The following is a 10,734-nucleotide window of genomic DNA, read 5'->3' as shown; positions in this document are numbered from 1 at the left end:
TGAATCTGGTTCATTGATTCAACTCTGATAAGCCCTGGCCATCCACAATTCCCCATAATTCCCTTTTCTTTACATTCAAAAGGTCGTACTGCATGAACATATGTCAGTGGAGGAAATGCCTCGATGTAATAAATAAACTAGTTTTGTGACTTGTCCCTTAATAATAGCCTTTGCTATCCGGTCCAATAAGAAACTCTTTCATTTACGGCAAGATGACTGACTGTGTAGACTGTTACACTTCATCCCACAATATAGACGGTCGTTGTCTCTTTCCTTAAATCGGACAATCTCCTGTTAATCCTCAAATTATTTGCAGGACAGCATGGAAACATCCGGCTTTATTAGACGGGACAGAAGTGTAACATCAAGGAAATCATGGATGTCTTTGTGTTACCAGTCTGCAATCGAAACACTTCATCCCTGCTCGCCATGAACACCACGACTGTCCAGGAAACCAAACAGGGCGGCGGTCAGCCTCCGCAGTTGGTGGTGGACCGATTAGGCAGGCATGAAGGTGAATTTGGATGTTCTTGAGTGGTGCCGCTATCGAGTTAGGGTTCATATCTAACCTACATTGACTCCAAGGCCGACCTGCAGCTTGTCTGCTCTGTGATTGACGAAGGCTCCCATGATTAACGTTGCAGGAAGAGGACAGAGTCGCTTCTCGAGAACCCCACCGATGATACAGCGGCTGTCCAGCATTCCTTAAAACAACACAAAAAAAGACATTTTCTGAATCTACGCAACACGTTGAATCATTTTTACTCTTCACATTAGACATTATGTGGGTTGTAGTCATTCTAATTTGACATAAAGACAAAATGCATGCAGTTGTTTCATTGCATTGCGAATGATTGAATCAAATCACCATTGTGGATCATTTTTAGGCCGATTTCACCCCGCAAAACTTGAGGTTGGGTTGTTGAGAGTGTATAAGAGGACAAGTTTAGCATTGATAGGGTGTAGTACAGAAAGGGTTAAACATATTACCTTTAAAAACCATTCTAGCTTCCGGAAGTTCCATTTGGTAACCAAAAGAGAATGTTGTCTCCTGGGTCCTAGTGCTCGCCTCAAACTCCACTCCCACCTGAATCTGCAGAGATTACTTAAACAACTGTAGCATTACAAATACTATTACTGCTACGTCACGCCATTGAAAATATCACAGGCATCATACCTGTTTGTTGGCCTTGTGGTAGTAGCTAGCATGCGCGCCTCCCTTACCAGCATTTAGTGTTGCCACCCAATTTGGCCCTAAGACAGAAAATATTTGAGAGTCATATCTCAAGTTATTTATAAAAACAAGAGGAAGTTTTTCATAAACAGGATAAGTTGCTGTTATACAATCACGTGATGAGCACCGATCTAAAGCAAATATTTATTCTAACCCGAGTATTGGCCAGCCAGGGTAAGACTGCCACCTTCTTCTGCACGACCGCGATGGTACACCAGCTCTCCCCCCAGTACCAGCTGTGGGGATACACTCTGAAGAAAGTGCGCAACCATGATGACTGTTACAAAAAACAAAACAAAAGTGGAAATAGTTATTAAGGTCAACCAAGAGTAGACAAGATCATTGACATATTTCACCAGTTAAATTAACTCTTTCCCCGCCGGTGTATTTAAAAAAAGTTGCCAGCCAGCGCCAGCCTTTTTTATGATTTTTACAAAAGTTTAATGCGTTCCAGCTATCCAACGGATTTCGTTGTTTTATTAAAAAATGTCAAAAAGTGGTAACGCAGCTCTATTCAAATGTAAATACATATATTGAAAAGCTGTCCCTTGTGTTTAAATTGCCAAGTGATCTATGAACAGGGGCGTTGTAAAACTGCAAATTCTATAGATTTAAAGGGGACATATCATTTTTTTAAAAATTGAAAATTGAGTGTCCCTTTAATCTGCACTATCCAACCACGGGACTGCCATTTAATGCAGAGATCAGCTCATTTGCATTTTAAAGGACACACACAAAAAAGTAATAGCAGGTTTTTTTTTTTGCTTTGATTTGTAGCCTACCGGTTTGACTTAATGAACAGAAACTGCACGTCATCAACACAGGATGTGATGCCAATTATCCTGTAGATATACCTGTTTTGCATGAAAGCCATTCTTTTCATCTTACCATAACACTTTCCTGGTATCTGATAAGCATTCACATGATCATACCTGATTCTCTCAGAACATCAGGGTTGGCCATAGTGACTGCCGCCGTGAAGTCACTGCCCCTGTATTCAGTCTCAAACTGCCACGTGACAAACTGTGCCTGCTGAGTCTATCAAAATATGAAGTCCATCCACATAAATGACCAATGACACAATGTTTGATTCCACGTAACTGCGACTAAACCTTTAATACTAACCTGAAAAACTGCTTTAGCTCTTATCTTCTCACTTAGATGGAATAAAGAGTGTGCATTTAGGCTGCCAGAAGAGTCCATTTCACCAATAAGAATAGGGGAGTACTTAACAAACAGATCAGAGAACTAAGTAAATATCATACGTTTTAGAAATATGTAAAAAAAAAGAAGACCAGAGGCAGTGTTGGATACTGGACTCTTACTGTTTCTTTGCTGTCAGCGTCTGATTGTAGGTGTTCAGCATGTAAGCGATAAGCAGATGGAGCAACAGCACTCAGGTGAAAAGTGTGGCTGACCTAAGATCAGACAAATCTACAGATGTGTAACATAATCTTATTTAAAGCTAAATGTATTGAAACCACATTAGACATGAACACTATTAAATTCATAAACTCAAAGATATGAACAAACCTTGAAAAAACTGCTAAGAGTCTTGTTAATCACCAATTTGACCCCTTCAATCTGCTGTGGAAATACATCTAGATTGAAACAAACAATTACAATTACAATCTGACAAAAACAAATTTGAGAAAAAATTTTGATAGATAAAAAATAAAATTCAGACCTTTGCAGCTGCGGTGAAGGCCATCAAAGCTTCCCGGGTTAGGCAACCGTCCATCTCTTCTGTCAAACCGTGACAGGGGTCTTTCTTGGGGAAAGGGTGAGTTCTGACGCCCCGGACGGGTTGACAAGGCCAGCACACTGCCCATGGGAACCAACACGGGCAAAAGAGAGGGTCACACTCGTCCAACCTGTGGTCACCTTAAAAACAGTAATGCATAATACACATGCATAATATTAGATGAGGCATGATTCATTAATTATTTCAATATGATGATAACCATTCCACATCATGAAAATGAAGTCAGTTTATAAAAATATTTATTTTTTACATTTAATTTTTTACTGTAACGTTTACAAATTTTTGCATAATTATCAATAGATTTAACCGTCTCATCTAAACAATGATCTAATATAGTCATGCATTTGGGAGCATTTTAAGGTTTGGAAAGTGTCTCGTTTTTACTTACGCTGAATAAATGTGTGCTGTGCTATTAATATATAATACCTTCATATGCAAATATGATACGATATATATGCAGAAATCAAACTAAATTTATATAAATGCAGTGATCGCTGCAAGAAAATAAGATTAAAGGATGCTGAGGGATGTAATGACAGCTCTACTGGAGACTTCAGCGATAGCGGAAACAGCTGATCAATGCGGTTATTTCAAGAGGAGCAGCTACAAAATACCTCCGTGCGGAAACACACTGCCGTTCATAGTTCCACACCCCGATGAAATACGCTAAAACCTATATTTGATTGATTAATTAATCTTATTTACCTTTTTAAAATAATAACATATCATATTTATGTCATTCTAAACACGGTAGACATTTTAATTTTAATTCTAATTGTAAATAACAGGCCGTGACGTCATGTGTCACGCACTTCTGGGTTTCTCCTCCTGATAGTCAACATGGCAGATGAAGCCACTAGGAAAGTAGTCTCTGAAATACCGCTGTTAAAAACAAATTCAGGACCAAGAGACAAAGAGTTATGGGTTCAGAGGCTTCGAGAAGAATATATGTCCCTAATTAAGGTAAGTCATATTTTTATGGAGTTTTAAAACTAGCAAAAAGCTAACAGCAGCGACATGAATGAATTAAGATACGTGTCATTACTTTTGATAGCAGACATATGTTTTAAAGTAGATAGACGCATAATGTCTCTATGTAAATTTGTTTTAGATATATGCACATGTTTAATTCATATGAGTTATACTTATTGTGTTGTTTTTTCAGTATGTTGAAAATAACAAAAAAGATGATAATGATTGGTTCCGCCTAGAGTCCAACAAAGATGGCACAAGGTGAGTGTTTTGCTATATTATCTGATTTGTCTCTTGTTTGCATATATACATAGTGTCTTAAGCGTTTATTATTAAGCATGAAATATGTTTTTTTTTGCAGGTGGTTTGGAAAATGCTGGTATATTCACGAGCTTCTGAAATATGAGTTTGACATAGAATTTGATGTAAGACTTTTGAAAATTCAACCACTTATTGACAAGTCTGTGACACATGGGTCGTTGTTGGCATGACATTTTAAGCTATTGCAGAATTAAACATTGGTGTGATGTAATAATTTATCAAAGGTTAAAGGGTACATATCATGAAAATCTGACTTTTTTCATGTTTAAGGCTATAATTGCTTTGATCAACCTAGAAAATGTAAATTGACATTTGTCTCCCCTTGTGATGTCAGAAGGGGATAATACTGCCCCTTAATCTGCACTATCCAACCAGGGCACTGCCATTTAGTGCAGAGATGAACTCATTTGCATGTAAAAAAGACACACCCAAAAACGGCACACCTGACACCTACAAAGTGGCAATTTTAACATGATATAAAACATTATATGATATTTTGAGCTAGAACGTCACATACATACTTTGGGGACACCAAAGATTTATTTGACATCTTAAAAAAGTCTTGTGAAATGTCCCCTTTAATAAAATGTAACTTTCCCAATTGATATATAAGCTCAGTTATCAATATGCATTTGGTTTTTATGACCTCATATTAATTGACAGACTACAGGGAATGTACATTATTTAAATTTTAAATGTACAAATGTTGTAGAAAAGTTCATTGACGTGTTCTGTCAACCTCCGTTTATATTTTATCATATATATTTTATACTAAATTTATCCCAATGTTTAGATTCCAGTTACATATCCAGCCACAGCTCCAGAGGTTGCTATTCCTGAGCTGGACGGAAAGACGGCAAAGATGTACAGGTTTAGTGTGATTCATATGTTTATAAAAATAAGATATTTATCGGAATTGTATATTTTGTTTACCTTTTCTATTAGATCATCGTTCCAAGCTCTTTTTTTTATTATAGAGGTGGCAAAATCTGCTTGACAGATCACTTCAAACCACTGTGGGCAAGAAATGTACCAAAGTTCGGGTTGGCTCATCTTATGGCTTTGGGAGTAAGTTGAACAAATATGAATATATATATATATATATATATATATATATATTCTTATATATTATATAATATAATATACTGTATCCTATTTTAATAACCAATCTGGGTTTTTTTTAAGCTTGGACCATGGCTTGCGGTTGAGATTCCAGACCTCATTGCAAAAGGCATTATTCAACATAAAGATCAGCAAAATAGTTAAACATTGAAGTGGATTTTGCATTTAACTACTTTAACATTGTAACTGTAAACATTAAAGACAATTAACTTCAATTCTTTGTTTTGCCACCTATGCGAAACTATGAACATCAAATTCACCTTTGACATTTGTACAGATATCTATTGTAAGCCAAGTTGGTTTTAATATTATAGGTTTTTGTACTGGTTGTAAAATGGAATGTGTATGCTTTTCATCAGTAAATCATGGTACTGATGTGGGACCATTATATTTTTTGGACTAGGAAAGACTAGATTACAGCCCCTTAGATGAATAGTTCACCCAAAAAATAAAAACTTTTGCCATCATGAGTTTCTTTTTAAGAAGATATTTTAGGGTTTGTCGCTTTTTGACCCAACGCTGGGTGGAAAATAACCCAGCATTTTTAAGAGTGTACCGTAAACTATGTGATTACCAGAATTTATCAGATTATCTTTTGTGTTCATTAATATATTTTTTATATCATTATATCTAGTTATTAATCTATTTAATGATTCCCTTTTAAGTAAACAAAATTATTTGCTCACAATTTTTTTTCCGAGAAATATTCTGAAAGAATTGCAAGTCTATAAGGCATAATTTAATGTAAAAAAATCTACTTTCAAACTCTTACATCACTTTTCTTTATAATTTGCAATTGAATGCTACCGAACTAGTTATGATAAATGTTAAATATTAAAATTACAGAATGGGCACCATTACATGGGGGGGGCAGAGTATGCCAGGCATATGGGCCCATGAGAATGCTAGGACAGTCGTTCTCAAACTGAGGAGGGGGGGGGGGGTGAGATGGTGCCAGGGGTGCCCCATTTTTATGACATTTTATAAAATACATTAATTTATCATAAATTCTGTGTAGTAAAAACCTCAGAAAATTAAGGTTACTAAACAACAGCAATATGTTGTATAAATTAATATGTTTTTTTAATAATGTTTTATGTCATACATTTTCTTTGGGAATGCACAGTACAAAAGGGGGGACGCACTGCAAAAAAGTTTGAGAACCACTGTGCTAGGTGACAGTTTTATGACATTTTTAAAATACAATTTATCATGAATTATGTTTACTTAAACCTAAAAAAATAAGGCTATTAACCAACAGCACTACTTTGTATAATTTAATATGTTTTGTTGAATTAAAATTTTACTTTTTAGAACAAATTTGTCGTAAATTTTATTTGGGGGGCCGCGAAGGAATGCACCATACACAAAGGGGGCCGCACGCTGAAAAAGTTTGAGAACCACTGTGCTAGGGGGCCCCCACTGTCATCACTTTTTCGTTTTTCTTTTTTAGTAACTGTACACGTTTCAATTACTAACACTAGTTAAATTTAATACTACTTTTAAAAAAATCCACATTTGATGCTTAATTTCTATGTCAGCAACATGTTATTGTTATTAACATGAACCAAAAGCTACACCTGCAGCGCCCCCTAGACTTATTATAACAGCACTGCAGACAAATATTCCAGGGGCACACAATGACAAACAAAACAAGCAGTTTGTATCATTTATTTATTTATAGTCACTAAAAAAGGCAAAAATTAATATTGGGCCAGCTTACAATTCTGTAATCGCAATTGCATATACAGTTTTAGCCATGCACAAAGTTTAGCCATCACTATTACAGTCATGTCTGGTAAATATTTAAATCTTACCATATTCATTACCACCACCAAGGTACAACAAGATTATTATTATTCTGTACTATATTGTTGTTTTATATTTAAGATAAAGTAAACCGAAATCAAATAAACAGAAAGACAAGAAAAAATAAACAGAATTAGAGATATAGAAAGGTACATCACTAATAAAAAGTTTTTTAGGTGGGGCAATATATTAATACAATGCATAGTAGAGCCAAATGATGAGTCTGCAAATATAATGTTAAGTGCAGAATGAAAATCTCTATATATTGTGTTAAAGAGTCAGGTGATAAAATAGTGCAAACTTTGAAGACAAAATATTACAATCTTAAAATGCTGGCTTATTTTTAACCCAGTGTTGGGTCAAAAAGGGCTAAACTGAAACCATTGGGTTGTAATGTAATGTTTCAACTCAAAATGCTGGGTTGTTTTAACACATTCTTGGGTCAAATACAAACATTTTCTGGTTTCATTTAACCAAATGGCTAGGTTTGTCCTTTTTGACCCAACGTTGGGTTAAAAATAACAAAGTAATAGAGCAGTACAGAAAAAGATGAAATCACAATATGAGAGATAATTATCTAAACGTACAGTGTAATGTTATTAGGAAATCTACAACCACTACCCAGCCAACATTGATATGTGGGCCCAATGTGGGTCCCATCTGGGCAGCATGGGTTACATGTGGGCATGGGCTTCACATGGGCAAAATATGTGGGTCCCATGTGGGTTTCCCTATGTGGGCCCCATATAGGTTTGCCCATGTGGGATAATAATGTGGGGCCCTCGTGGCACCTATGTGGGAAAAACATTTTTATGCTTGAAATACATCTTTATACATTTACAATCTTAAAATAATAACTTTTGGTTGATTGTCACTTTTATACAAAGAGCAAATGATATAACAGATATGATTCTGATCAGTATAAAACCTTTTAAATAAAAATGCATTATTTTTTACATTTAATTAACGTTGAGATGTGGGTCCCATATGGGCAACATGGGTTTAATTTGGCCATGGGCTTCACATGGGCAATATATATGGGTCCCATGTGGGTTGACTATGTGGGTCCCATATAGGTATGCCCATGTTGGATGATAATATGGGACCCATATGGGACCTATGAGGGCAAAATAATTTCATGCTTAAAATACATTTTATATACATTTAAACTCTTAAAATTATTACTTATGGTTGATAGTCACTTTTATACAAAAAGCAAATAATATCACAGATAGGATCTGATCAGTATAAAACATTTTTAATAAAAATGCATTATTATTGTTTATATTTAATTGTGATATTTATAATGTTTACCTGCCAATTATTAATTTTAATTTGCACAGCTGACCATGAGTGAAAATAAGAAATGTCAGAAAGTTCATCAGTTTGTTAGTGTGTTAACTAAAGAAATGTTTCAAACATTCTGAAAGGAGTCTGATTAGTGGAGTCAGGTGTTTCATATAAGGAGATCTGCTCACTCCTACGACACATTACGCTTGACAAAGTAGTCCTGCTTGAAATGTTCATAATTGTGATTTTTTTTTCACATAATATAAACTCTCATTTTAAATCATCTTTGCTAAAATAGGCAGACTTTTAACATTACAACTATAAAGATGATAAACATTTAAATGACAAGAATTCACATTCAGGCGCAAGGATACAGTTTCTACCAGTCTATGGTTTCTACCGGAGCAGCAAGAGTCTCTCACAACTGTTACACTTTTTCTGAGTTGTGTTTGTAGAAAATGTAATATACGGTACAAGTTCACGGACTGCACAGCGATGAATCAAAGCAAACATTGGACATTTAATGAGTTTGGCTGTGGATGCTTTGGAAGTTCTTCATAAAACGTTTGAGCAAAGATTAATTGATGATCTGGGGCCTGTTGCACAAAAGTAGAATTAAGACAGCCAGGATAAATGACTGACCAGAGGGGTATTGCACAAAAGCAAGATAAGGGATTAAGCTGGGATTTTCCAGTTATCCTGGCTGAATTTAGCCCTGACTCGGTTGCATGAGGGGAGGCTAAATTAATCTAGATGAAGTTACTATGGAGATTTACTCTTTGCAGCTAGCCTGCTCCAGAGCAGGCTAACAACCAGGCTAAGATTAATCCTAGTGATTAATTTAATTCAAAGAACTTTATTAATCCCAGGGGGAAATTGCTTTAATGTTACAATTATAGAAAAGAAAGAAATTAAAGAAAAAAGAAATAAAAACATAACTGCCCATCCATGATTTAAAAATTAATAGATAAGAAAAAAAAACTATAACTTTTCCCGTATAAAAAAAGGTAATTTACTTACAATAGTGCATTGTCCCAGCACTTACAAAGTGGAGTTAAACAGCCTCATGAGCACAGGTATAAAGGATCTGCTAAAACGCTCAGTAGAACACTTAGCAGTGATCCGTCTCTGACTAAATGTACTTCTCTGTTCGGCCAGCACCCTATGTAGTGGGTGAAAGGGATTGCTCAGAATTGAATATAGTTTTGACAGTATTCTTTTCTCAGCCACAACAGAACAGAGTGAACAGAGTTCAGCTCCATACCAAGTACAGAGCCAGCGCCTCTAATGAATTTGTCCAGTTTATTTCTGTCCGCCACTTTCATACCTCACCCAACAGACCCACAGACACCACAGACTCATAAAACATCCACAGCATGGTATAGCAGACTATACCATTTCAGATAAATCACTTCTACAAGATTGCAAGTAACAGGAACAGATTACTCCATAAAGTGTTACATAAGGGCAGTCACAGTAGAACAGGCATTATTTTGTGTAACAGTTTTCCCTATTTTTTTGGATGCAGTGGTTGGCACCCACCCCTATGACAGATATATAAGATTTTTTTAATGTTAAACTAAGTACAGACAATAAAATATGTCAGCAGATACTACCTTATGTGTAGATTTATTTCTGCAATCAAGCCATTAGCATTGCAAAATGTCATTGATCTTGATTTTCTGAAAGTGATGGATGGTCCAAATTATTATGCACATGCTATTTTTGTTTGTTTTTTTAAAATAAAGTCAGTAATTTTACAAATTGTATTTTAATCTCAATAGTTATATGACATTGTGTATGTTATTCAATTTAAATACATAATTTGACGTATTTAAAATCTCAAAAGATACTTTATTACTTAAAAAATATGCAAATTATGCTTTTCCAAATTATTATGCAAAATGCACTTTATCAAAATTCAGTGTGTTAAAATAATCCACAAAACAGATATGTGTCAAATGTGCTGCATAGACAGATAATAAAAAAATCATTGTAAATCAAATAATGTATTTAAGACAGGTTACATAATTATATATGAGCATGTTTTTGACATGACTTTTACTGTCCCATTTATTAAACTTGTAAGTCTACAGTTTTTGTCTTTATTTCACTTGAAGATGCTAGTATTGCATCCCAGAGTTTATGTTTGAATATGAATTATAGTGCTGTCCACCTCACAGATCTTTCATATAATGATAGTCCATAAAGAGGTCAGCGG

General features: G+C 35.2%; 2 protein-coding genes across 2 annotated transcripts; one reads left to right on the top strand and one right to left on the bottom strand.

Moving 5' to 3' along the window:
* Positions 1-317: 317 nt before the first annotated feature.
* Positions 318-3,594, bottom strand: LOC129440876 (mitochondrial import receptor subunit TOM40B). Its single transcript, XM_055200441.2, has 10 exons — positions 3,388-3,594; positions 2,922-3,118; positions 2,768-2,835; positions 2,560-2,652; positions 2,360-2,461; positions 2,167-2,272; positions 1,389-1,511; positions 1,178-1,254; positions 991-1,093; positions 318-704 (listed from the first exon to the last, which is right to left on the bottom strand). The coding sequence occupies exons 2-10, from the start codon at positions 3,064-3,066 to the stop codon at positions 565-567; spliced, it is 957 nt and encodes a 318-aa protein (XP_055056416.2). The 5' UTR covers positions 3,067-3,118; positions 3,388-3,594; the 3' UTR covers positions 318-564.
* Positions 3,595-3,804: 210 nt separating this feature from the next.
* Positions 3,805-5,884, top strand: ufc1 (ubiquitin-fold modifier conjugating enzyme 1). Its single transcript, XM_055200442.2, has 6 exons — positions 3,805-3,962; positions 4,165-4,232; positions 4,333-4,396; positions 5,086-5,162; positions 5,270-5,360; positions 5,478-5,884. The coding sequence occupies exons 1-6, from the start codon at positions 3,840-3,842 to the stop codon at positions 5,556-5,558; spliced, it is 504 nt and encodes a 167-aa protein (XP_055056417.1). The 5' UTR covers positions 3,805-3,839; the 3' UTR covers positions 5,559-5,884.
* The last annotated feature ends 4,850 nt before the right edge of the window (positions 5,885-10,734 follow it).

The sequence above is a fragment of the Misgurnus anguillicaudatus genome, chromosome 22 (assembly GCF_027580225.2).
Source record: "Misgurnus anguillicaudatus chromosome 22, ASM2758022v2, whole genome shotgun sequence".
NCBI classification, from domain to species: domain Eukaryota; kingdom Metazoa; phylum Chordata; class Actinopteri; order Cypriniformes; family Cobitidae; genus Misgurnus; species Misgurnus anguillicaudatus.
Note: the sequence above shows the minus strand (reverse complement) of the source record. Positions and strands in the feature narration are given on the sequence as shown.

Bases quoted from the DNA above. Each gene is read 5' to 3' on its own strand.
- LOC129440876 (XM_055200441.2), bottom strand. From the start codon at position 3,066: ATGGGCAGTGTGCTGGCCTTGTCAACCCGTCCGGGGCGTCAGAACTCA. The intron at 2,273-2,359 runs GTTAGTATTAAA...ATATTTTGATAG, and splicing joins GAGCTAAAGCAGTTTTTCAG to ACTCAGCAGGCACAGTTTGT. The intron at 1,094-1,177 runs GTATGATGCCTG...TAATCTCTGCAG, and splicing joins ACCACAAGGCCAACAAACAG to ATTCAGGTGGGAGTGGAGTT.
- ufc1 (XM_055200442.2), top strand. From the start codon at position 3,840: ATGGCAGATGAAGCCACTAGGAAAGTAGTCTCTGAAATACCGCTGTTA. The intron at 3,963-4,164 runs GTAAGTCATATT...TTGTTTTTTCAG, and splicing joins AATATATGTCCCTAATTAAG to TATGTTGAAAATAACAAAAA. The intron at 4,233-4,332 runs GTGAGTGTTTTG...TTTTTTTTGCAG, and splicing joins TCCAACAAAGATGGCACAAG to GTGGTTTGGAAAATGCTGGT.